The sequence below is a fragment of the Mugil cephalus genome, chromosome 3 (assembly GCF_022458985.1).
Source record: "Mugil cephalus isolate CIBA_MC_2020 chromosome 3, CIBA_Mcephalus_1.1, whole genome shotgun sequence".
NCBI classification, from domain to species: Eukaryota; Metazoa; Chordata; class Actinopteri; order Mugiliformes; family Mugilidae; genus Mugil; species Mugil cephalus.
The window spans coordinates 17,653,621-17,679,944 of record NC_061772.1 but is presented as its reverse complement, the minus strand read 5'-3'; the positions used below and the strand labels follow the sequence as shown (position 1 = coordinate 17,679,944).

The 26,324-nt window shown below is 42.6% G+C and overlaps 3 protein-coding genes across 4 annotated transcripts; 2 read left to right on the top strand and 1 right to left on the bottom strand.

The window, feature by feature from the left end:
- The first annotated feature begins 2,650 nt into the window (after positions 1–2,650).
- Positions 2,651–14,074, top strand: pdpr (pyruvate dehydrogenase phosphatase regulatory subunit). The gene is made up of 18 exons (XM_047580104.1): positions 2,651–2,784; positions 3,427–3,700; positions 3,915–4,048; positions 4,431–4,512; positions 4,656–4,819; positions 5,002–5,123; positions 5,354–5,471; positions 5,688–5,837; positions 7,193–7,385; positions 7,603–7,727; positions 7,900–8,055; positions 8,269–8,402; positions 8,600–8,748; positions 8,832–8,944; positions 9,749–9,843; positions 9,949–10,038; positions 10,281–10,463; positions 11,159–14,074. The coding sequence occupies exons 2-18, from the start codon at positions 3,438–3,440 to the stop codon at positions 11,564–11,566; spliced, it is 2,679 nt and encodes an 892-aa protein (XP_047436060.1). The 5' UTR covers positions 2,651–2,784; positions 3,427–3,437; the 3' UTR covers positions 11,567–14,074.
- A 160-nt stretch (positions 14,075–14,234) lies between these two features.
- On the bottom strand, positions 14,235–17,624 carry mrps11 (mitochondrial ribosomal protein S11). The gene is made up of 6 exons (XM_047580108.1): positions 17,431–17,624; positions 17,160–17,243; positions 16,895–16,993; positions 16,273–16,402; positions 15,039–15,104; positions 14,235–14,534 (listed from the first exon to the last, which is right to left on the bottom strand). The coding sequence occupies exons 1-6, from the start codon at positions 17,532–17,534 to the stop codon at positions 14,427–14,429; spliced, it is 591 nt and encodes a 196-aa protein (XP_047436064.1). The 5' UTR covers positions 17,535–17,624; the 3' UTR covers positions 14,235–14,426.
- Positions 17,625–18,094: 470 nt separating this feature from the next.
- On the top strand, positions 18,095–22,831 carry mrpl46 (mitochondrial ribosomal protein L46). 2 transcript variants are annotated; one of them, XM_047580107.1, is made up of 4 exons: positions 18,095–18,377; positions 18,912–19,113; positions 19,475–19,645; positions 22,183–22,831. In XM_047580107.1, the coding sequence occupies exons 1-4, from the start codon at positions 18,102–18,104 to the stop codon at positions 22,425–22,427; spliced, it is 894 nt and encodes a 297-aa protein (XP_047436063.1). In that variant the 5' UTR covers positions 18,095–18,101; the 3' UTR covers positions 22,428–22,831. The 2 variants fall into 2 exon arrangements, with proteins under 2 accessions (XP_047436063.1, XP_047436062.1); XM_047580106.1 differs by having other exon boundaries at positions 18,096–18,377; positions 22,180–22,831.
- The last annotated feature ends 3,493 nt before the right edge of the window (positions 22,832–26,324 follow it).

The window sequence follows — 26,324 nt, the reverse complement described above, 5'->3', positions numbered from 1 at the left end:
TGTAGATTCAGAGCCACGTTCGCCAGGTTGTGTGAAATTCTTCCTTCTTCCATTTTATTTTATGAAGTGCTTATATATATGTTTGTGATCCATTCACTCATCTCTAATAAGCACCGAGTCTGCAAATGGTCTTGGTTTTGTGGTCTAATATGGGAGAGGGACAGTAATGGTAATGGTGTTCTGACCTTCATATCTGAATTAAACACTTTAATGTACAGCAAACAGGAGAGCTGTTGCATACAGATTCAACAGAGAAGTCACTGAGAACAAAGCCATCATGCTCAGGAGAAATCCAGCACCATCAGATCTGCTAAATTTTTATAATAAGTAAAAGTCCATTATTGTGGCATTGTATCTTCATTCCTCAAATTAATTATCATGTATTAGTGTTGCTTATTAATTGCAAACATATATAAGTAGTATAGACAATTAAGTTGAGCCAGTGCGAAGATATATCTACTACTACTACTACTAATAATAATAATAATTGTAGTATTATAGTGTGTCACCACAATAAACACTGTTTAGATTGATTTAAAGACACCTGACAACATCACAAAATCTATTTCAAAAATCGAAGCCATTGTTATTCCAGACAATTTACATCCACAGAACACTATGTGTTCAGTTTTCTTTGCAGATAATAACCTCTAAGGAAATGTCCAGGGGCCAAGTTTCACTAAAATAAACTGCAGCAGCTACAGACTCATGATTTACCTGCACATTTCCAGAGGTCTTTGGCGCCCCTCGGTGTTCACTCAGTGCTGTACACGTTAATGCTGTTTCTTCACAAGGAGCTCAAATGACAGTGACGTTGTAGGTGTGTTATGTGTATGCTGTCCACCAATCCAGACGCGTAGTTGAGTCCCAGTTCCCTATTAAAAAATATATTAATGTAAAAATAGAATTTGTCCTGGCGTGCAGATTGAGATCTTTGTTTTTTAGTGCCGACCACAAGTATGAGGGTTTATGAGACTAAAGACTAAAGTATAGGATATAGCACCGAAACAAGTTGTTTGCCATGGTACTGTATTTCAAAATGTACAAGCGTGTGTTGGTATAGTTTTCATATACCCATACCAAATAATTTTATTTCTGTAACAACAGGGCTTTCACAACATTTCCTAAGGAATCTAAATGGTGTGGTATCTGAACATAATGCCACAGAAGTCTCCACACCAATATTATCACATAAGTACGTGATAATAAGTCATCACATAACATGATATTGATCTGTTTTATTATGTTTTTTTTTTTTCTAATTAACCCATAATCTAAAGACGTGTCACAAGAGGGATCAGCACAACCATCAACATCAATTGTTGTTGTTTTCAAGATGTTCTGCAGACGTGAAAAACCTGAGTTCTGCTCAGTTTCTTAAAAGAATGTGAACTGACTCTCCACAATGTTCATAAGTTCGTGAAAAATGTAATATTACCTGTAGGGGCGCCGCCAGGAATTTTGGGCCCCATGAAAGAAAAACACATTGGGCCCCACCCCCTCATTGTAAAGGCTGAAGGGTTGGTCCGTGTACCGTTCAGTCATCTGAATTTCAATTCAGACCAGAAAATCAATCAAATGGACATATCAAGACTTTTATACTGTTTTGAAATTGTTAAAAGATTTAAATTTTCATGTACAAAATCAAAGTCAATGAAGTGACCATATATGGTCACTTGGCCTTATGTGGTAAAACTAAGTCCCAAAACTAAGTGAAATACACACGTGCGTACACGTGTCACATGCACACACATACGAACCTACACGCACACAGTGCTCGTGCCAGCACCTGGCAGGGTTGGATGCTGTCAGGTGCAGATACAGATACGCGTGTGCGTGTGTACACATGCGCGTGTTAGTGTGTACGCGCTTGTACGTGTGACGCGTGTATTCACCTGTGTATGCGCGTGTGACGCGTGTATGCCCGCGCATTTACGTGTACACAAGCCATAGTTTATTATGTCTACGGATCAACTGCGCACTGTTCGCTGCGCAACCGATGCGCTGAGGCAAGAACAAACCATTTCTTGCAGAATCACGGGGGTGGTTGGTCAATATTATTTACCTTGTGATTAGCGGATATTTAGCTTTTACTGCCACTATCAAGTGAAAGCAAAGATACCATTTAGTTTACTACTACATTTTATTATTCCATTATTATTAATTAGCATATTATTACAAATTGTATTTTGTATGATGGTGGTTCAATATTTTTTTTTAAATTTTTTAATGTACTTTTCTTTTGTTGCCCCTGACTGTCAGGGGCTCTTGAAATAGTCCTACTTTTTCACCACTTATTGCCTGTAACACGCACCAGTCACATAAATAGAGTATATTTTTCTTGAGGCTGAAGTTGTGCCCATTCAAATTAACAAAGAAATGTCTAAAAGCACTACTGCTTCTCGTTATAACACACATTACAAAGTGCCGAAATTCTTATTTTTTTAACGTTATATGTTTATATATATATATATATATATATATATATTATATATATATATATATATAATATATATATATATATATATATATATATATATATTTACAATTAAACCCATATTTAAACTAAGACTATTAATAATGCACAACCACTTGTATATTTGCTGTGTTGTTGTGCCGTATTAATCAAATTTAATTGTGAAGACTTAGACCGGAAGCACCACTTGTTTTTGACTCTACTCTGACATTGACTGCGGAACCCAAACAAGACTTTCAGTCATATCACAGTCACTGGTGTTCACGTCTGTCATTATAAAATCAAAACGCCTGGACTTGGCTGATTCGGTGAGTTTAACGCAGTTTGGAACAAAAGAAAGAAACGTCGTGTTTGTCGTTTAAGCTGTGACGAATAACACAGTAATCAACATTAGCTAGCGCTTCGTTAGCCTAAGCTACGCCGTGTATCTGTTACCATTACCACTAACAAGACTCAACCCAGCCGGCACGAACACGGAGAAATATCAGGGAACTTTTATGCAATTTTGAAAATTTACAGAGAAGGCACTCTCTTTGCCTGTAAGTGGAAGATCGTGATGTTTGTAGCCACGCTGCTAAAGCTAAGGGTGTAAACATAGTGTGTCTACAGTTACGCTGAGGAGCTAAGGGTAGTCTCTTGAGGGGTAGCTACAATATAACCTCGCTGGCTTCTCTCCGGCCTTGTCTGCTTTAAAAAGTGTTGAGTGTTGTTTTTTAATGTCACCTTGGGTTTGTCGAGCCATATACTTGCTGAATAGCCTTAGCATTCTTGAAACATCTGCTCCTACAGTAGGAAAAGCAACGCCTCTCTGTGTAACCTTGTATAAACTAGTCTTAGGGTGAGACACTTGTGCAGTGTTGACGGTTTAACCTACCAATAACCTTTAATTCTGAAGTACTTGATCAGTATGTGAGATTGTTGTGGGTATATATATATTTTTTTTTTTGCAGAAAGCACAGCCATGTGCAGCTGTGTGCGGAGCTCCAGGGCTCTGTCCCCTGTCCTGCTCCCCAGGCTGCTGCTTCCCCAGACGGGCTACAGGTTGGCTGTGAGGGGCCTCTGGACCTCCCCCCAGTGTTTGAATGTCACTGGAGACTCCCAGCCGCTCCCACTGCCCAGCCAAGCCCGGGTTGTGATCTGTGGAGGAGGTATTGTGGGAACATCGGTGGCCTACCACCTGGCCAAGCTGGGCTGGACTGATATTGTGCTCCTGGAGCAGGGCAGGTGAGCTAAACGTCTTTCATGTGTTGGGGATGTTCTGACCTTTCACCTTAATGAACTAAAGTTTAGATCAATTGTGGGGTGGGCTGAGAAGGTTTTCCCTAGTTTTCTCCCTCCCGCTGTTATCAATACACGCAAGACAATTAAGAAGTGATAAGAAGTGAATCTTAAAAGACAATTTAATATTGTTCTGCTAATGTTTTATTTGCTTATTCAGACTTGGTGCGGGAACAACCAGGCTGTGTGCTGGCATTGTCAGTGTGGCCAAGCCTATTTCCATTGAATGTCAAATGGCCAACTATTCCAGTAGTCTTTACCAGCAACTGGAAGAGGAGACGGGGGTTAAAACAGGTCAGACACTCTGAAGTTTTGCTTTCACTCATATGTAACCCAGCCTGGTGCTATGTTAAAGAAAAGCACTACAACATAAAGATGTCATTGCTTTTACTGCTAATATATTAGCACAAATACTACACAAAATATAGCATGTGCATGGCACTATGAGTATATTTCTGTGCAGTAATCTTTATTGTAATGCAGCTGCAACATTTGCATGTGGCCTACACTACTGGCCATTTTCTACTCAAGTCCAAGATATCATTTTATGGGTCTTTGGTTATAACTGACAGTGTGTTTTTGCTAGAATGATAACAATGTATTCCCTTAATGTATTTGAGCAGGCTTTGAAGAAACTACAAAATGTGGTTTGGTTTGTGTTTGGTGCGTGCTGCAGGTTATGTGAAGACGGGGTCTCTGTGTTTGGCGCAGAATCAGGATCGCTTCATCTCTCTAAAGCGTCTGGCATCGAGACTCAGGCGAGACCTCAAATCAGCATTTATTAGAGATGCGTTAATTGAAGACGTTTTTGCTTGTGGTGGGAAATTATATCTGCACTACTTGGGCTGAGCGTTCGTGTTGCCTGACCAAACTGTTAAATAACATTTCTTTCCGTTTTCAGGATTATGGGAATCACCTGTAACATAATTAAACCTAAAGAAGTGGCCAAACTCCACCCTCTGGTTAACATTCATGACCTGGTGGGGGCGCTTCACCTCCCTGCGGATGCTGTGGTGTCTCCGCCTGACATTAACCACGCCTTCGCTGTGGCTGCTGCTGGGCAAGGTAACATGAACTCACAATTTGGTTTTGATAGGTTCGATCAGAACCGGATCATTTTAGGCAAAATATTCATCAGGGAGCGCGGACCTGTTTATTGATCCTCATCATCTCCTCCATCTGTCCGTCTCTCACTTTTCTCCCCTTTTCCTGCTGCTCCATCTCTTCGCCGTTCTCACCGTATCCAGGGGTTCAGATCCTGGAGCGAACCAGTGTTCAGCAGGTTCTGGTGGAGAAGGGTCAGGTCGTGGCTGTGGAGACTGACCGCGGCTCCATTGAGTGTGAATATTTTGTCAACTGTGCTGGACAGGTAAACCTCAGAGTGGGATTATGTGAAACAAATGATGAGGTATTAGATTAGAGTGAAATCCGTGAGTGAACACATTTGCAAACAATTAATTAAATTTGGATGAATCTGACGCACATGCTGTAGAGTTTCACACAGGGAAAATGTTGTGTGTTATTTGACGCTTAAGCAGGTGTCAGTTAAATATTCAACATACTGAATGTGCATCTTTTCTCTGTCTGCGTCCGATCTAGTGGGCTTATGAGCTGGGCCAGGCCAGTGAGGTGAAGGTGTCGGTTCCCCTCCACGGCTGTGAACACTTCTACCTCCTCACCAAACCTCTACAGGAGCCACTTGCACCCAACACGCCAGGTCTGAGATGTCATAACACTCGTGAAGATTAAATCATTTTGTCTTTAGTGGAAAGAAAATTCTCCTATTGCACAGTACATAAATGCAATAAACATCCCTCAGACAGGCTCTCATTCTTCACAGCACTCTGCACCTTTGTATAGATATTAACTAATAACTGAAAATGAACGACAGTCATATGGACATGGCCTCACTGAGTCTGTGTCTTGTCTTTAGTGGTGATGGACATGGACGGCAGGATATACGCACGGCCGTGGCAGGGAGGCCTGCTGTCGGGAGGGTTCGAGAAGAACCCCAAACCCATCTTCACAGAGGGCCGCAACCAGCTGGAGATTCAGAACATGCAGGAGGACTGGGATCACTTCGGTAAAGGAGGGTGGTGTGCAGAGTGGGAGGGGACATTCTTAGTGACATGTAGTTTCTCGAAGTAAGGACACGGTTAGACTGACGATCTCTATTTTTAGGCTACTGTGAAATGTTTTTGACCTTACACACCTCTCTGCACACAGACACACACACACAAACACACACACACACGTACACACCTGTCTTTTAACCTTGGCCTTATACTAGTCGGTGACATTCCTCATACAGTTTGACACGCTGTCGTAAACAGGAGTTTATCACCAGACGTCCGTCAACTACGCACATGAGCAAGCTGATCTCTTGTGGGTGAAGTTATTTTTCACGTGTTCATGTTATATTCAGAAGCAGTACTTGAAATTAATTTGTCCTGGAGTGTGTAAGAAAGAATGTATTTGACAAAAAACGAGTTCACCTCTTTTATTAGAGTGACAAAAATGAGTCAATAAATCAGTCAGATCCCACAGTGACCCCGCTGTTAGCTGCCAAGTAAAGTCTCAGGAGCCCATTAATTAGAAGCCCTTAATTGTATTATGTTGTTCAATTTGCACTTTAATGTTAGTCATTAATTAACACGGATATCCTTCCTCGTATATTATGTGTTACTTGCTGCATTTCACAATAGAAACTGGTAATGGAAACACCTACATTTTGGAAGACCTCTCAAAAAAAATGTTTAAGCTCTCATGAGATGTTTCTTTCAGACATATCGATATAAAAGTTAATCACAAAAGTGGAATGGAAACACTTTTTTTGAATTTCCTCATCACCAGTGTCACCGGAGATGACACTTTGGGGGGGGGGTCATGTGACCAGTTCATATGAAGTCACTTCCTCAAAGCGAAGTCTCATGTGACGAGAATTTAAGAGAACTATGGGATATCGTGAGATGAGACTTTACGAGAGTCACAGCTCATTCGCAAAACACCTTTCAATGGAAGCACATACAGAGTACTTTAACACAATGTTAGAAATATGGCTTTTCTTTTGCAAAAAACTGACGCTGAGTGAGCATTAATGCTGGAATAATGTGCTGTGCTGTTGATGGAATAATAAGGAATAATATGGGAAAAGGGGGCTGATCGTGTCGTACGCGAGGAGCTGTAGCTTCCAGAGTCTCTCACAGTCTTACATGATTAGTGGCGGGTGGTGGTTTGGTAAAGCTGTTTCTGTCCTTGAGAAAGGGAAAGAATTAAAAGTGAAGGGCAAGAGGACAGTCTTGTGTTCATGGCAAGAAGCCCAGGAGCTTATGGAAATATGTGTGTGTTGCAGAGAAATATTACAGCTCAACAAATGTATGTTAATTGCTGTATATAGACAAAAGTACTGAAAACTCTGATCTTGTCTTCTACCTTCAGAGCCCATCCTCAGTGCCCTGCTGAGGAGAATGCCGAGTCTCGAGTCTGCTGAGATCCATCAGCTGGTCAACTGTCCCGAGTCCTTCACACCTGACATGCGCTGTCTGATGGGGGAAACTCCAGGCCTCTCCGGCTACTTTGTGCTGGCAGGCATGAACTCCTCTGGTCTTGCCTTTGCTGGAGGGGCTGGCAAGTAAGCAATAAAAAAATATGTGTGTTTGCCAGAGCATAGCATACAGTAGTATATGTGAGGACAAACAGGAAATGGTTCCGATAACCACACTGATAATGTTAGATAAAGGGTCGGCTGAAAAACAAAACGATTTGGCTTCAAGTTATTAATTAAAATGGTCGGCGCTGTGATTTGGACAATGAACCACAAAGGCTCTGTGGTGTGGTTTGGTTTCCAGGTACTTGGCTGAGTGGATGACCTATGGCTACCCCACTGCCAACGTCTGGCCGCTGGACATCAAACGCTTTGGCAACCTGCAGAGCAGCCGGACCTTCCTGCGACACAGAGTGATGGAAGTCATGCGTGAGTAGTGAACCCTTTACAAATGATGTGTTGGGTGATAAATTTGTGTTTTTAATCAAATGCATCAAAGTCGATAAAAGACTGCGACGAAGAGGACAATAGTTTTTGTTCGGCTCTCGTATAATCTACCGATGATAAGTGTTTCTAACAGTTTGGTGTGTTTTGTATCCAGCCCTGCTCTATGAACTGAAAGTTCCCCGGTGGGACTTTCAGACCGGACGACAGCTGAGGACCAGTCCTCTGTATGACCGTCTGGACACCCAGGGGGCTCGCTGGATGGAGAAACATGGCTTCGAGAGGCCCAAATACTTTGTGCCTCCAGGGAAAGGTGCAGAGATCTGAACGTCAACACTAAACATTTTCTTTATCTAAAGTCATCAGAGATCCTGAAGAAACAAATTATTTAATTTTCATTTTATTCAAGTTATTGAGAGAGTTTTCATGTACAATAAAAGTCACTTTAGATGCAATTCTTTATATTCTCACGGTGCATTCTTGTGACAATGTCTGTCCGTCTCGTCTTTGTACGCTTGCACTTTAGATCTGCTGTCTCTGGACCAGAGTAAGACCTTCTACAAGCCAGACTGGTTCGACATAGTTGGAGCGGAGGTGAAATGCTGCAAAGAGGCTGTTTGTGTTATCGACATGTCGTCCTTCACCAAGTTCGAACTGACTGTAAGTGATGATGCACGACAAAGAACTTGTGGTGCTGCTGAACTGCTCTCTGTGACTTTAAACTTATAAGCAAACAGTACAAGGCTCGTGTCTTCTAGATCTGTTCTAGAAATGTATTATAAATTCAGTAATAAACTAAAATTATGTAATGTAATTATTATTTTAATCAAACTTTCTGATCGGTCCCGTTGTCCCAGTCAACAGGGGACCAGGCTTTGGAGCTGCTGCAGCATCTCTGTGCCAACGACCTGGACGTTCCAGTGGGACACATCGTCCACACCGGCATGCTGAATGAAAGGGGAGGCTATGAGAACGACTGCAGTGTCGTCCGCATCAGCAAGAACAGGTCTGAGTCATCTGTGCAGTGACACCGTAAACACTGAGTTTATACCGTTTATTTAATGACTCACATTTTTGTTCGATCCCTAGCTTCTTCATCGTCTCTCCAACGGACCAGCAGGTTCACTGTTGGTCCTGGATAAAGAAACACATGCCCAATGACCCACACCTCCACCTAGAGGACGTCAGCTGGAAGTACACAGGTGAGCACACGGCACCGGGTTCTGATGTGATGCTGTCATCTTCTGCACACACAATATTATACGTATTACACATGAAAAACACATCCACGGTCTGCCGGTTATTTAAGCCGCCTGGGCAGACGCTGATTTATAAATTAAACATCAAAGGAACTAAGAGGTGCTTTATACTTCTACACGGAGCCTGTGCAGACCCTATCACCATAATTGACATGCACATCCCCAGAAATGTAACTATGCACCGTGGCAACGCAGAGTGCAAGGGCTGTGATTGGTCCTCTTGGTAGTATCGTGTTTCCCGCTTCGGTATTTCAGGCAGTTTCTCCATCTCTGCAATTTTCTAATTCATTGTTGATTGATTAATTAATTGTTTTTGGATCAATGAAGAATCAGTACAGTTAACTGAGGAGGTTTGTTTGACTCGTGTTTGGTGAAATTTTGGCACAAGTGTCAGTCGCTGCTGTTGAAAGTGAAGCAGGAAGTGGAAAGTGAAGAAGGAAGTAGAAACAAAAATTAACCAGACTGTCAAAAAAGACACAGCACTGACTAGCGTTTGGGTGGTGTTCTTACAGAGTGAGCCAAACATGCGTAGGTTACGGCGTCTATGTCTCGCAGTACTCTGAAAGCACCTTAAGTGGGTGTATGCAGGGTGATCAGTCAACATGTTAAATTCTGTTTTTGCATACACAGCTAGATGATACACAGATGATTTGGGAGATCTGCAAGCTAGAAGAACCTAAATGAACTGAGCTTTATTAATCGTATTGAATCCACTGTTGATAATTCTGGTCCTTTACCTCCTCTTAGCTTTAAACCTAATTGGACCTCGTGCTATGGATGTTCTGGCTGAGCTGTCGTATGTTTCCATGACGCCCGACCACTTCCCCTCCATGTTCTGCAAGGTAGGAAAGGCCCCGTTATTATTAGTGGTTCCTTTTCTGTCCTTCTCCTCACATCGTCTTGAGCAGTAACTGACCGTGTTTGTGTGTGTATGTGTGTGTTTACAGGAGATGAGTGTGGGCTATGCCAATGGGATCAGAGTAATGAGTATGACTCACACCGGAGAACCAGGTTTCATGCTCTACATCCCCATAGAGGTGCGACCTGCACCTCACACAGAGACACGTTATCTAACCACCTTCCGACAGGATACTTATTAACGGCAGCTTTAACAACCAAACCCAATGCCTACAGTGGTCATTAATAACCCAGGGCCATTTCACAGGCTGTGTAATTCATCCTTTTTGATTAGACTGTTAATCCGCAAACTATATGTCTGACATGCTGACATTACACACACAAAACAAGCGTAACATCACTGTCCCTGTGCTCCCCACAGTATGCTCTGCACGTGTACAACGAGGTCATGTCCGTGGGACAGAAGTACGGGGTTCGTAACGCAGGGTACTACGCACTCCGCAGCCTTCGCATAGAGAAGTTCTTCGCCTTCTGGGGCCAGGACCTGGACGCCTTCACCACCCCGCTGGAGTGTGGACGAGAGTTCAGGGTCAAGTTCGACAAGGTCCGTAGCCAGTTTAGCTCTGTGGCCTCATAATGTCTGATCTCAGCCCACGGAGGATATTCCTCCGCGTCGCGGTGTTTCAGTCCTTTGGTGGAGGGGTGATTCAGCGATACAGCTGTATTTTATTCCATTTTATCTCTTACTTTTACACAATGATTTGCCGACCTGAAACTCTTAAATCTTGACGTTCTCGCTGTAAAACGGTTGAAATACGAGAGGGAGGAACGGAATAATTATTCTGCTCGGCTGAAACCTCCAGCATCTTGCGGGATCTTTTATGTGGGTGTCGGAGGAACATTTGTCACCGGGCTGCACCTGCAGGCACAACAGGTGGCAGTAAACTATCGGCTGTAAAGTTTACCGTCAGTCTCATTTTGAAAACGGCGGGACGTCAGGTGTGATACGTCTCGCTCGCGGCCGTAATGTCGGCGCGGTGTTAATGAAAGAGCCCCGCTGTTTAACGTCGGTTTCACAGATTCTTTTCAGATGATCTTTATGGAGGAATGTGAGAAATTAAAAGGAAGCGCTTTTCTGTGATTATGTCTGCTGAGCTGAGCTGTGCGGGGCCACGCTCTGTGACCAGCGTCCTTTTCTCAACGGCCTCCTCTCTTTGACCTTTACCCGCTTGAAACCCATTTCTCTCGTCTCTTATCCTCCGTCTAAACCCCCCCCTCCTTTCCTCTCCTCTCCGCCAGGACACGGATTTCCTGGGCCGCGAGGCGCTGCTGCAGCAGCGTCAGGACGGCGTGTTCCGCCGCTTCGTCATGCTGGTCCTGGAGGACCACGACACAGAGCTGGACCTGTGGCCGTGGTGGGGCGAGCCCATCTACTGCAACGATCAGCTGGCCGGGACGACCACCAGCAGCGCCTTCAGCTACACGCTGGACCGCCACGTCTGCCTGGGCTACGTGTCCCCGCCGCCGGGCCCGGAGGGGCTCCCCACGCCCATCACCCCGGACTTCATCAACCGGGGGGACTACGAGGTGGACATAGCCGGCCAGCGCTACCCAGCCAAAGCCAAACTGTACCCCTTCAGCTCCCTCTTCACCCAGCTGAAGCGGCGCAGGGACGACATGGAGCTCTCAAACTTCCAGGGGAAATGAGCGATAGAAAACTTCCCCGAGTACGAGCATCCGCAACACTCCTTTCAGTTCACCAAATCCACTCCTGCTCTGACCTCGCAGTGCCAACATTTCCTCCCTGTCTCAGCTCCTAATGAGAGGGGCCGTATGCACACTCACTCCTCGTCCCTCTGATATTCAAATTCAGTGTTGCGTCTCCCTCCTTCAAAGTGCAATATTCAAGAGCCACCAAAAGCACGAGCTGTATCAAATACAGAGCTCCTGCCTCGCGAAAACCCGCAGTTTATTTTTCGGCCCCGCTCCGCTTCACACTCTACACAGTCTCGTACCGAGGCAGTCTGTGGTTAAGTGCCTTTGTCAAGGCAAGACCGACACTAGGTGTTGAAGACTCTTTCACTTTGTTCACTTTAACCCATTCAGAATGGACTTCGGTTGACAATCTCCTCCGGCGGTTTTCCGCGTACTATAAGTTTCCACGCTGCACAGTCTGGACGAGTGTAAAAAGAAATGTTAGCGCTGATGTGAAAAGGCTTGCACGCCCCGGTGTAGTTGTTGTCGTTTTACAAACTGTAAATTTGCTGCTGTAAAGGATTCGAGGGGCGTGACATAAATAGCGTAGTGGCCTAATTCAGATACTTTATACTTTCCACTACGATTAGTCTCTTTATATTATACATGACACTGAAGGAAAGTATCCTTTTCAGAGCATTAAGGAAGGCATTAGATATTTTATTTGAATGAGAAAGCACCACTCCTCCACCACTCCAGTCTTCAGACGTCCCCGAAGCTTAAAGGAAAGTAAAGCCGCTTCCCGTCCCTCAGTACTGTCTTCGTCATCAGCTGTGAGTTGTCCTTCTGTCCCGTGTTTTCTGTGTGGATTTCGGGGTAACGTATTTACAGTGATATACCCCGACCGGTTATTTATGTTTCGTGGTCGTTTTGAGACATTGTAGCACTTTGCCGATGCTCATCTTTAGCTTTATTGGCGTTTTTGTTGAACGCGTGGTTCACCGCAGATGACGGAAAGAAGGAGGGGAGAGGGAATCTTATAACTGGAGCTGTAATCCCAGACTTGTTGTTTATTTTAGTCCGCGATGTCTGCCGATGTGACTTTTAAACCTCTGCAGTTTTGGTGTTTGTGTAAAGGAAGGACGTCACCGCGCTCTGAATTAAAACGATGTATTTTTGTATAGCTAGTGTGTATAAAATCTTTATTTTCAACACCTCCCTTTTTTCTATAACAGTTATATCAGCCGTAGGGATTATTATTCTTTCCTAAAACTCTGGCATCGTCCTTCAAATTGGTTCACCAATTATAAATACATGTAAATATTATCTATCAGTAGTGACTGACATTTTCATACGTGTGGATTTATAAACGTCTCATAATCCTCCCGCCGAGGTTAAAGGTTAGGCAGAGCTACAGAGCAAGTATATATCACTGATATGCCAAGAGGCAGTTGAAAGTTGGGATTTCATCACACTTGACACTGATGTGGCAGGACACTATCTGGTGGATCATCTTTAATACTAGACTACATCAGCCTCCGCTGTTTCTTAATATTGTGTCTGCAGTGTACGTTGTTAAACATTTGCTGAGAAAACTCAAGATTTATTTATTTTCTTTTTCTGCAAAATCCTCTTGAACTCAGTTAAACGTGTCCCCTAAAAAGCCCCATAAAAAGCACTTTCATCTTTGAGAGGCGAACGATAGTACGTCCGCCGAGTCGATGAGATAAGAGCCTCACCGAACGCGTTGTAACGGGAGAGCATCTCAGCCTCGCGTAAGGTGCCGCGTGAGGACAAGCGCATAAAATGTTCAGCGTGCAGATGGCGTTTATCAGTAGACCTCTCACCAGCAGGACAATAAACGTTCACTACCGTGTTGCCCACAGTGGTTATCACTCCCAATCTCAAGCTGCGGCAGGTACTCAGACGCTGCAAGTTTAAGGGCTAAATTTCTTTGTGTCTGTCTTGTTTGTTTAAAAAAAAAAAAAAAGAAGTGTTTATATCGAATGAGGCATTTGCATGTGAGAGGAGTCTTTGTGCAGCCTGGATCCGGTCGGTTTGGGAGCCGTTAACTGTGGCGCAACCTCACCCGAGGCCCCAAATGTAGAACGGACGCATCTTAAACATATCATCAGTACTTTACCAATAAAGCCCGAATACATTGTACACTTCCAACTAAGGATTTGTATGTTTAGTTTAGAGAGCTATGTGGGGGCAAAAGAGAAGTGGTCGCCTGTGTTTGCATGAAACAAAGTCTTCACAGGTCACAGTGGAATGTCTTAAAAAGGTTTAAGACGTAAACGAACGATATAAAATTGTAGGTCCGTCCATGCAGCACTCCAGCAAAGAGACACTCCGTAAACTGGAGAGTAGTCTGGTCCATGCTTGTCCTGTCTCTCACACTAGACTTACCTGTAAGCAGCCTTTTCTTCAGAGCTTTATCCTGATGTATTTACACGATGTTAAACAGATGTCTGCTGTCTAAAGTCCTTAAAGTAAAAACAAAAAGAGAACCAAAAAGCTGTATTTGTGTCATCTGTTCACGTCACACGTGTGACCGTCAGTCCCTGCTGCCTCTCTGTCTGTGAAACCCTCTCCGCGCCGTTCTCTCTTCCCGTTCAGAGCCGTTGAGCTCGGTGTTTTGTGCAAACATCCGTCTACTAATGAACCTCAGAGTGCCTGCAGTGAGACCAACAGTTTATTTATGTGCCAACAAACAAAACACCTGTTCTCTGCTCATAAACAACACCATCAGCAATTATTTCTCCAAAACACGTTATGCAAGGTCAGCTCAGAGCTGGGGAGAGTTACACAAAACAAAACACTTTCATTAGCACGCAACAGCCTCCTCCTGTCGCGGTGAGTTAAGGTGCTACATCCTTCTGGCTTTACGTGGGCGGCATCCGTTGTGTGGGACGGGGGTGTTGTCGGTGATAGATACCACCTCCAGGCCTCCCATCGTCAAGCCTTTGACTGCAGACTGCGCGACACAGAAAAGGGCTCATTTATTAAGAAAGCTAATGCAACAGGCCGAGCCAGAAATTAATTAGGGTGCTGGTTCTTTATGCGGTGACAGGTTTAATGGAGCTGAACGCCCTCTCTTGGATTAATAGAAAGCAGGTCACTGGTACAACATCTCACCCCTTTAACATGCCGGCCTGTAACAGCGGTTGTAACAGCAAAGGAAGAACCAAGGAAATGTTAATGAGTTGTTTGTCAAAAGGTTAAAAGCTTAAAAAACAATCGCAGTGTATGGAACAACTACATTAGACCGGAGGCAACGACCTCGATGAAGGAAACAGTTTGTGTGTTGAGGAAGATCCTGTTTCTTATAAGTGGCTTCCAAGCAACTTCTTTTAATCTGTCTCTAATCACATTTTCCCTTTAAGCTGCAGACAGACTATCTCAAGACAAGGGCAACAAAAGCAAAAGATAAAAATAAATATGACGGCAAACGCAAAAAGGATTTACAATAACTACTCACCAGACGTCCAGGACCAAGACCTTTGACCATCACACGAACGAACTTAACTCCCTTCCCCGTTGCTTTCTGTTCAGAAGACGAGACACACAGAGGATTAATGTTTATACATGCAGCTTTCATCTGTTCAGAAAAGCCCAGTGCAGCCAATAAAGAACTCAGGACACCTATCATGATCTTAAAAACATGAAGCCTAACATATATAATGAGTTCAATTAAAATACAGCTAAAAAGGTTTTTCACTGTTTTGCTAAACACCATAAACCTCAAAACACACAACACAGGCGCAATAGTGAAAATGAACGCATCAATGTAACAGTCATGCACAAAACCTGAGCTTCAAGACTTTAACGTGCAGTTCATGTCAAACAGACGGAAATTCAACTGTATGATGATTTTAGATGAGTGCTGATTGCAATGATGTATAACTAGATTGAATTAACTGCAAAAATGCCTGTTATTTAGCCTAGCACACAGACTACAATGGGTCAAAATAATAGAAACGTGTGTCGGTTCAACACAACACTACGGCCACCAAAATGAAAACAAAGCTGAATCCACGGCTTCTGGAAAATAATAATCAGCAGATGAATGGATAGTGTAAAAAACTTTCGGCTTCTGTCCAACCCGTGTCTACAGCAGTAAAGAGGGAGCACTGAAGTCAAATGAAATGACAAATTAGTGGTTGAATCAGCTTTCAACCACTACTAAGACGAGGCGCTCCATCTCCTTGTCCCTTGTCTTGTTAGCATTTGGAAGGTCGAATTAATCGCCGTTACCACCTTCACATCCTCAGCAGTGAGACAGATCAGAGTCGGTTTGAACTGTATATACACGCCGTAAAACTTCATCTCTCTCTCCTCTGTTCACTGCAGAGACAAAAGGCTCTGTGACCTTAAATCTGGTAGCCAGCAGCCTGAATAAATCTCACTAATACGGAGTCTAAATGAGCTTTTTAGCACCGACTTCTCCACTCGGTCAAAGTCCTTAGAGGAGGCTGTTATTTACAACGGACGCTTAATATTCATGAATTAAGAGTTGTCACACAGAGTGGAGAAGCGGCAGAGGCTGTATCGTCTTGACTGATTCTACTTTAATTGCGACAACATTCTGCAGGGATAACAAGCTGTCCTGGCAATTAGAGAGACTGTCCATCGTGACGGTAAATGGTCCCGTTTTGTTGAACCAGTCCTTCTGTCTGAAAATAAGTTACAGGCGCGCATGGTGGAGAACTCACAGCAGCAGCAGAGATACCGGCAGTCTGAGCCGCGACTGGCGTCGATTTCTTGATGTTCTTGAAGCCTTCTGTGCCGCAGGACGTCCTCACCATGGACTGTCCCCCGCTGTCCACCACCTGAATGTGTGTGCTGGTGCAGAGCAGAGCGGGTTACTAGGTCGGTCACTCAAACTGATGAGCACCGTCAACACCACAACACTTACACCGACACTTCACAGTGAGGTCGCTCTGCATTAATTAAAACAGCTTCCAGCTATTTTTTCTTCTTCCACCAAACACCAGCCAAACGTCTTCATTTGCAAAGGACAAAACACACCTGTGCTTTGAGTACCAATAAGAAGAAAGGCTATTTAAAAACAAGAGCATTTACCATTAACCCGGACCAGACACCCCCACCCCAATGAGACTCCATGCAGCCTGACACAGGCACACACACAAAAACAGTTTAGGAACAACTCAAAACAAAAAAAAAAACTTAAATAAAACAGCACAAGGTGTTGACCACCAGCGTACTTTATAAGACACTTCCTGAGGCATGAATGTATCCAAGAAACACAACTCTGATGTCGTCAAAATAAAATAATGTAACTGAAATTTTCAGAAACCTGCAGTGTCCACTTACTTGTTGTACGTGGCTTTGATGTGAGCAATGGGCAACTCTTCAAACTTTTTCCCATCCCACCTCAGTGGACTGTCCTCACCAGGCAGGGGAGGTAATTGGCTGAAGGATTAAAACTGAGATTAATATCTCATCATGGCACTGCAGTATGATACGGTGCTATGGATAGGGTCAAAGTAAATAAAAACAAAAAAATAAAAATAAATTTCGAATCATCACATTAGTAAACTTTTGTCAGTAGACAGTTAAATTAGACAAACATACAGACCTGAAGTCTTTATTTGATGTTGAGGTCTCCTGGTGTCTGACAGCACTGCTACACAGTGTTCTCTGTAGCCCACCGCTTCCAAATCTACACACAGGAGACACACCGTTTCACTACTCTGGTTTATCTATTAGCTTAATAATGATATTGTTCCATCTTAAAATTATGCAGCGTTAGGATGAAATGCAGGAAACAACCGACTGACTTTTTCAGAACTAGCGTTAGCTGTTAGCTAACCGGAGTGCTAGTCAAATGTACCCATAACACTACTCACAGAGAGGCTCCTTTTACATTTAGGGAGGAGGTCAGCTGTCTGCATACGGAACTCGCGGAATTAACAAATATACAGCTGAATTTATACATTTTTGATACGTTCATAGACACATTCGCAGTAAGACGTTGAATAATTTCACACACAACAAACGTGACATTGAAGGGGCTGCTAAACCAGATCAGACCAACAACACGTTGAGGGGTGGCAGGGTCATGTCAATGTTATTACTACTACAATGTATGCGATTATCGCTCAAAACTTCATGAACATTTTTACTTTTAAATAAATAAAGTATTTAATGGTAATAGGGCTAATAATTGTGCGTGTGGTTTAATTTTGTTAAAGTCTAGTAGTATAAGCACCCCTCACTTTAAATCAAATAGATCGTCCGCTTTTCTGCACAGAATTCTGGGTAGCGGTTGTAAAGTGCTGCCTTCAGGTAAAACAAAAACCTTCGAAAATTATATTTTCAATGAACACTGACTTGAAGTCGTTATTTAAATAACAACCAATATTTGTCATTAACCATATTAAAACGAATATAGAACACTATTCGTATGATGCTATCCTTAACATTATTGTTTAGTATTCGAGTGTCTTTGAATTACGTTGATCTAAAGCTCTCTGCCATAAGTAGTCCCGATTTATTTATTTTTCTGCACGTACACTGAATGTATCAGAAGAAGATGGCTGCGCCCTGCAGAAGGATGGCGAGTCGGTGTCTCTCGCAATTTTTGTCATGTTACAGCAAGACAGTGGTCAGAAGCGCGGAGTTTCGTCACTTTTCTGCCACTTCGGCTTATCGAGCGTCAACTCGGGCCAAAAATGTGACTGAAACAGCGAAGTCTCCGTGGAGTTTGGTGGCAGCGGTGTGTCTTCAAAGACTGCCAGTCATTTCAACGGAGTGCAGTCCCATCGAGCAGAAATTCAAAGACATGATGTTCCAGGTACCTACGGTGTTTTGTGAGGGATCAAAGTGGTGTAGTGTGCCGTCTCAGTATGGTATTGAGTTACATTACGTGGTTTATAGCCATAATTTTATTATATAACCCAACTCACTATAGTCAAGAGTTAAGAAAATGTACTGTCATATTTAAATTCTAAGTACATAAATTTTAAAGTCATAATTTAATAGATTCGCTGCTTAATTAAACACAAAGAAACATCTCTGTGTGCAGGAAAATACTACTCTGTGAATTCTTGTAAATGGGTATCGAGGATATTGTTTAATACATTATTGGTGAATGAAACATATTCAAAAATATAATGTAAAGGCAGCTTAACCACGTTAAATCACAGAACAACCACAGGCTGGTGTGCTAGGCTAGGCAACTAGTCACTTACTTAGATACACTACAACTTTGATATTCTTGGACAGTGTTATTACACTCATTATGTTTGTAACCAGACGGCACTCAGCAGCCGTTTCTACAGTGACATGCTGCACTTTGAGACACGAACCTGCTCTGAATTCATTTCAGATCGAGCTGGAGAAAAGCAGGCTCTCGGACCACGAGCTCCGGCTGCTGGAGGACGCTGAGATAATGAGGCGTAAGCAGGCAGACAACTATGACTCCGACGACGAGTACGATCGCGGGGACCAGGATATCATCTTGGCTCAGGACTTGGAAGACACATGGGAGCAGAAGCTGAAGAGGTTCCAGCCGGCGCCCAGGGTCAGAGGTCAGTTCAGGAGATAGACAAAGTGTTGTTTTTTTTTTTTTTTTGTGGCTGATGAAATGGCTGTATTTTTTGTGACATATTATAATATTTAGCGTTTTGTCTTATTCCAACCATCAGTCAAGTAAAACAAAATGAAAAAGTAAATGAGGTTATGTGAAGGAGTCTCGTAAAGCCATTTTTAAATGAAATTACCAGAGAGGGAAGAGACTTTAATGTGTTTTTTTAGACATTCAGAAAATCAATGTTCTGCAGAACTCTCAATTTGCATTTTACTTCCTGTGACATTTCAAAACTTAGTGTAAATTTCTCAGACCCAGACGTAGCTGTTGCGCTGCAGCTGATGGTCATGTTTCTCGTTTAGCTGACGTAGATAAAGACTTGACCTCCGTGGAGCGCTGCCTGGCCGACTCCTTGGTTCTTTTGGCCGAGCATCAGATTGGTGAAGAGAAGCTGTGGCTGCTGCCTCAGACTCAGTGGCAGGAGGGAGAAACGCTACGTCAGACGGCCGAGAGAGCCCTCGCTTCCCTGCCAGGTAGGTTATTAAAGCTGATACACAACTCCTGGGCACCAGATTTATTAAACGCACTAACTAACTCTGCCCCAAGTTACAAATATTACATGACTATGCTGTTATTTTATTCCCATTCTTTCCTTTTTGATATAAAGAAGCTCATAAAAGATAGTACCCATTTAATTAAATAGTCATTTAACTGGTACTTATATTATTTTGATGATGTAGAACACAAATCAGTGCTTTCTGGAACCAGAGAATTATGAAAGCAAAAAATGAAAGTATCTGTAACTACAAAGTGATCATTTTCATTAGAATACCCCTTCAGATCTATAGAGGGAATAAGTCCTTTTCCATTCCACCATGTTTCTACAGTTAGTCAGAATGGGAAAACCAAACATTAAGTCTTAGGCATTTTTTACGTGAAGTAAGATCCCCTAGACATCTGGCAATGGCATGAAAACCTTCACCTCTAGATTCTACTAAATCGTACACACTGCTCTTTTTAAGACTGACTTACCACTAAAGGAATGACGCGTACTCTACTTCATGTTAATTTAATGAATGGATTCTAGTACACAATAAATCACAGTTTGTTTCCCACTTCATGCTTTGTGACCTATAATGCATTACTTTTACTTTTACTTTTACTTATGCTCCCTTAATATAACTGTGCCATTGTTTAGAATGAATATTAACCATAAATCTAGATATAGATGTAATTTTTATTCAAAAAAATATGAATACAAGTTGGGAGGTGCTTTTTACTGTCCTGGACTATTGGCTATTAATAATGCCTAAGTATTAGAAGTAAGGAAACATGTTTTAATATGGTTTCTGGATAAAAATATATTTGACCTCTTGAGACTAAGTATTTGTTTGGAATTAATTTTAATTTGTTTAAAATAAGATTAAGATCTTCAGGTATTTGGGATTAGTTGGACCTAAGAAGTACAAAAATTAAGAACACAGGGATTATTTCACTGTATATTACAATTTAACAATTTATGTCACCAATGTGTACCAAAAATGCAAAACTGTATTTAAGTGCAAAAGCAGAGTTAGAAATTGAAATTCCAACATCCTCAAACGTGTACTTGTAAATTTTCCAGATTTGCATGTGATATCAAACTACAAAAGTTAATAAGCATAAATAAACAAGTGCACTGACCCTTTGCTACCAGTACATGGCAGACAAAAGTGTCTCCTTATGAGGACAACAGGTCCAAATGAACCAGAATAAGCTGCAACAAACGTAAAACATAATGTCCCCATATGAGGACGCCGGGTCTCCGGAGGTAAACAATATCTACATTATAAAGTAATCTTTATTTTGCAGTTTGTCGTTTTAAGAGTGGCCTCTTGGTGACAGTGTCGTTTCACTGTTGCAAGCATTTGAGGTAGACACAATGAACCACAAGTGTGGCTGTGACAACCCATAGTCTTGGGAAAGCTTTAATGTTGCCCGAGAGGCAAGAACTGGGCATGAAACAAGTATCTGAAAACCTTTTATTAACTTCTGACATTATGGAAGTTTGGCAGCGTCACAGGAGGGTAGTGTAAAAGAAGAGTGTAACATAAAAACCCTCTTGGTAGGGCTGGATTTAAAAGCACTATTTATATCCTCAAGTAGTGTTATTGTCAACACCCCCTGTTTGCGGTGTTCTTACTGTATTTATATCCTCATCCCTGTTATAATGACCCACTTTTATCCTAAGGATCATTAAGCTTTGATGTTGTCTTCTTTAAAATACCACTGTGGTACTTGGAGTACACTCGTGTATTATCCACAACAAGAAGGTTAAATACCCTTTCACACCACCAACGATCAACTCATTTGCATACACAGTCATACTCCAGTAATTGGCTCTAAGCTGCTGCCTCCACTCAGACCGCCACTGATGTCAGCTGTAGATTAGGCTCCATTTCATAGACTGGAAATAATAAGCAGATGATTGGAAGAATGTTACGGGTCAGAGGTCAGAGCTGGAGATTGATTGTGCAAATGTTTTTAGTGACCCATTAATGTTCCCTCGCGTTAAAGATGTTAACTGTAAAACTGGCTAATTCTCTGCATACAGTTGAGTGAAGCGTCCCGACTTCAAAGCGTTTAAATAAAACACCATTTACTGATGATGTCGAACCTTTTCGCAACATTGCCCATGAACCAATAATGTGCAGACTGCATAAATCACTTCCCATTACGACTTTCCACTCGACGTTAACGTGAGCCACTTGGTGGAAGGCTTTATTTAAAGTGTCCTGCAGGAGCAAGAAGTGATCCATTTTTAATACAGCAGCGCTCAGTGGGAACTGAATCTCTAACATGATCGTGTTTGTGATTCTCTCCTCTGCTGGGATCATGAGGAGTTACATGGCATGAGATGAGATTAAAGAGCGTGTTGTTGCTGCAGAGAATGACAAACACAGAATGACTCTTCAGCTTGTGCAGTCAAACAGTGACGAGATGCTGCACAAAAGTGAAGAACGTCCGCACTTTTGCTCACCTTTTGTCTCCAGCCGAATGAACTCACAGCCTGTCCTCTTACCTGCAGCAGCTGGTTTCAAGGCGACTTTCCTCAGCAACGCCCCCTGCGGAGTGTACAAGTACAAGCTGCCCAAAGCCATTCGGACGGAGAGCTCAGTTGGGATAAAGGTGTTCTTCTTCAAAGCCATTCTGGCAGGCCGCGCACCCCCCGCGGCCCCGAACGCTCCTTTTCTGTGGTTGAGGAAAGCCGAACTGGAGCAACACCTGAAACCGGCATACATGATGAAGGTCCGCAGCTTCATCTCTGACCTGTGACGGCTAAACCCAGGGACTAAATACCAGGGACACTGACTTTAAAAAAAAAAATATCTATGAGGCCCAGAAATGTGTCACCTCCTATCATAAACTAGAAATGTCATTCAGTGAGATATGTATGTTTCATTATATGAATAAACCATTTTCCACACATACTGTGAACCAGAACTTCAGATGTTCAATTGTTGACCATGTAAGACTAAAGCAGGTGAGTCTACAGTCACGTCAGAGCGACCTGCAGTGTCTCACTAGGTTTCCAGATATCATACTGCATGTCACATCAATAACCAAAGCCTCATTTACACCTGGTCATAGGTGAGATGTTTATTTAGAGTGATTTCATCCATTTCTGTATTTTGATATTCATTGTCAATCACCGCAATTAAAGCCGGTGCCACAGGTGAGACTTTCCCCAGAGGAGACTGATTTTATTATCGCATTCACTTGCAATTATTATTCACTATCCGAATGTTAACCAAAAATACAATCACACCTCTATCTGTCTCGTATAAATTGCATTTCAAGATATCCGTGACTTGGATTATACCGGCCAGAACTACATCCGACGTCTCTCCTTGAAAAGTTTAAGTGGACGTTTTAACATTTTAGACCAGGAGCGGATATGTGGAGCAGATATCAGTAATTCAGTTCTTCCTAGTCACTTGACATTTGTGTGTAGCACTTAGATATATACAATTGGATTTCACATGTCCAGAACGAACCTTCTGAATATCTGAAATAGAATTGGTGATGGGAAGAACTCTCATTTCAGTTATCTGCAGTTCAGTTGTTGCCGGTCATAAATCTAATCATATTCAGAATGAAAAACAATATTACAGTTATCCGCTATGCAGTTGTGACAAATATATTGCAGGTGGTTGTCGACTTATGTGAACTGTATATAGAGACATACAGGATGTACGCTGATCGGCCAAAACATTGTGACCACTGACGGGAGAAGTATATAACATTTACCATCTTGTCACAATTCAATGTTCTTCTGGGAAACTTTTGGGCCTGACATTCATTACTTAGACATTTACCACCTGCCTGGACCAGACCAGGACCTCAACACCTTGATGGCAGCAAGTTATAATGTTTTCCCTGATCGGTGTAAGTATATATTGATTTTTGAGTAGTTTGTAAAATGGGAAAAGAAATACTATTATGAATATCCTAAATAACAACTTGAATAGTGGTTAGGGCTTTATGGTTCCGTGGTTTTATTTTAAAGTGACATCCTGTCTTTTGTCAGCAGAAATCTGAAGCGACAGTTTGACTAGTTTCGGTCATTCAGAATTACATTAGAGGTATCTGGCCTTGTTTTTCATTTTGGACGTCTGACATTAAAATTGGGACTAGTAACAATTGAATCTTATATATCTGACATGAGAGTATTTCCTATTAAGACTGCTATTACAGATCCTGGACATCAGATTGTGGACATCTGAAATTGAAAGCCCAACACACACAAAAAAAGGACAGTGTAATGTAATTTGTCCTGGGGAGAATGATGATGTGGAAGTCGGAAATGTTCATTTTGGTCAGACGGAACTGTGTAACCGATACATCTGCGATGCAGATCTGCTCCAAAGCTATTAAATGTTAAAACGGCCTTCCGTTGGCCAGGAGGTCTAGGAGGCTGAAGTTGAGAGCAGCTGGAGGGGAGCGGGCATCTGTTGCCTGTCACGTGGGTGGGAAGTTGTAAACCACTGGGCTCAAGGCCTCGAGGTAAGCCCAGTCACTTCTGGCGCTATTATATCCGTGGCAAAGCTCTAAGACACCGGCCACTTACACTTGAAGAGCATTTCTAAAGAGTAATATCAGCTCAGACTGTGGTGTCTGTGACACTGTTATATTTTCTGCGGCGTATTGTGCTGCTGTGTGGTCTCTACAGGATTCATACGTGAGCTGTTTCATCACATTTTCTCAAGCAGCAGGTCAGAAATTTCCAAGTCAGACACAGAGTGACGGCATCTTTGGGGAGACCGGATTTTTGTTGTGAAAAATCACACTTGTTAAAGAAAAACTACATATATTTTGGGAAGGGGAGAAAATACTTGGCAAAACCTGAGCATTGACTGTTGTTGCTGCAGCTTTGAGAGCACACTTGATGCTGAACAGCGTGGGCCTGGACGCAAGTTTGGATATAAACTGTTGAGCTTCGGCGACGTTCTCACTGTCAACAGTAGATGGCAGTATGTGCACACCAGCCACATTGGGGCACCGTGAGAAGCAGCGTAATTAGGCCTGTGTAGTGACCTCAGAATACTGCTGCAGAGCTTTTCTGATCAGCTTGGCTTCATCTTACACATACCAAAAATATCCATCATAGCAGACTAATGTTCCTTTGGAATAGCTACGATAATTTGTCTTAGGTAAGAGCATTCTGATGTTCTGGACCCATTCTCTGCCTGCAGTCAGCCTGTTCTTTCTATTTGTGTCTGCTAGGACGAGGAGTTATTAATGTTGTAGACATTGACATTAGAGTTTTCCATCTTTCCTTTCAGGTTTTGTTAAAAGCTCCCAGCCCAGACGGTTTGTGAGACTGGCTGAGAGCAGATCAGCTCCACTTCGTCAGACGCAGAGGTCAGCTAAAAATGGCCATTTCTAACTGACGGCCAGTCTGGTTTGCACACAAACCAGAGCTTACTATTCTAAAGGGCTAACAGCAGTCTACTGCTGCCCTTGGTCCGGCTGGGGTAGCTGGTGTCGTATCAAGGCAATCACGGGTACAAAGAGAGTAACAATTTCCACTTTCATCCCTAAGAGGAGTCTGATGAAAGTGTCTTCACTCAATGTGTAGTTAAAGGCCCTGAGAGAAACTGGTTTGGGAAACCTTCGTGGATTTGTTAAGTGGTCAAATGAGTCTGTAGCCTCCTTTGAAAATGTCTTTTCTCAGGTGGAGACTAGTTGTGTTGTGCAGGAACGAATAATCCATAATAAACACAGATTAAAGGGCCACTCCACCAATTACAAAAGATTAATTTACTAGCTTTTCAAGTTTACTTTCTTCAGTGGACCTTGGAGAGCTGGTATCTGTAAGACGCTAGGGAGTTGCATTGTGGGACGTGTAGGACTAAAAGTAGGAACATGTCTGCCGCTTTTGACCCTTTTTTTCTAAATTCCATCTCCAACTTTTTTGAAGTAAAAATCTCATGAGATATTCCTAAGCATTTTAAAAATATTCTTCTCCCAATTAACATACTGTCTCATGCTCTGTCAGTATAGTTTTGCACTTTCACCGAACAGAGAAACAAAGCAGCAGCAGCAATTTTTTTAGCCTCTGCTCTGGGTAAAGCTCTACAAACACTATATCTATGTATATATCTCATAATGCAACCCAATACACTTTTCCTTTACTTTAGATACGCTCAAATCACTTTATATTGACTCTTCCTGTGAGGTATTTTTTTTTCCAGTGCCACAGTTTGAAATACAGTCGCCTTGTTCTCATTTGTAATCTCAAAGAACAATCGGATAACCCTGAGGACATCACCAGGTTCACTTTAGAAAATTCCCTCTGGACGCACAGAAGACAACTGTAGTTTCCACTTCATAAGATAACAGACATGAATGGGCTGTTATATGAGATACTGTAGGTATAGACGAGCAAACCCCAAATCACCTATACAGGTAGAGGCAGCCAGAGGCACAAGACCATGACTTAGCTCCAATAAAGAAGCTCAGCACCTCTCGATGCTAGAGGGAAGCTTCACAGTCCATTTATATGTTCTGATAGAAGCAGGATAACAAATATCAGAGATGAGTCATTGTGGTGTTTTGCCACTGAAAGGGCCCAAAAAGAGACGATTCATTTCATCAACAATTTGTTCCTTTGGGACTTGGCTGATGGCTGCTTTTAGACTTTAGACTTTATTTGTCCCAGAAGGGAGA

Excerpts from the sequence above, each read along its gene's own strand:
- pdpr (XM_047580104.1), top strand. The coding sequence starts at position 3,438 with ATGTGCAGCTGTGTGCGGAGCTCCAGGGCTCTGTCCCCTGTCCTGCTC. Across the intron at positions 7,728-7,899 it reads CAGAGTGATGGAAGTCATGC|CCCTGCTCTATGAACTGAAA; the intron begins GTGAGTAGTGAA and ends TTTTGTATCCAG. Across the intron at positions 9,844-9,948 it reads TCCCCTCCATGTTCTGCAAG|GAGATGAGTGTGGGCTATGC; the intron begins GTAGGAAAGGCC and ends GTGTGTTTACAG.
- mrps11 (XM_047580108.1), bottom strand. The coding sequence starts at position 17,534 with ATGAACGTATCAAAAATGTATAAATTCAGCTGTATATTTGTTAATTCC. Across the intron at positions 17,244-17,430 it reads AATGTAAAAGGAGCCTCTCT|ATTTGGAAGCGGTGGGCTAC; the intron begins GTGAGTAGTGTT and ends TCCTGTGTGTAG. Across the intron at positions 16,403-16,894 it reads ATCAAAGCCACGTACAACAA|CACACACATTCAGGTGGTGG; the intron begins GTAAGTGGACAC and ends GCTCTGCACCAG.
- mrpl46 (XM_047580106.1), top strand. The coding sequence starts at position 18,102 with ATGTATCAGAAGAAGATGGCTGCGCCCTGCAGAAGGATGGCGAGTCGG. Across the intron at positions 19,114-19,474 it reads GCCGGCGCCCAGGGTCAGAG|CTGACGTAGATAAAGACTTG; the intron begins GTCAGTTCAGGA and ends TTTCTCGTTTAG. Across the intron at positions 19,646-22,179 it reads AGCCCTCGCTTCCCTGCCAG|CAGCTGGTTTCAAGGCGACT; the intron begins GTAGGTTATTAA and ends TCTTACCTGCAG.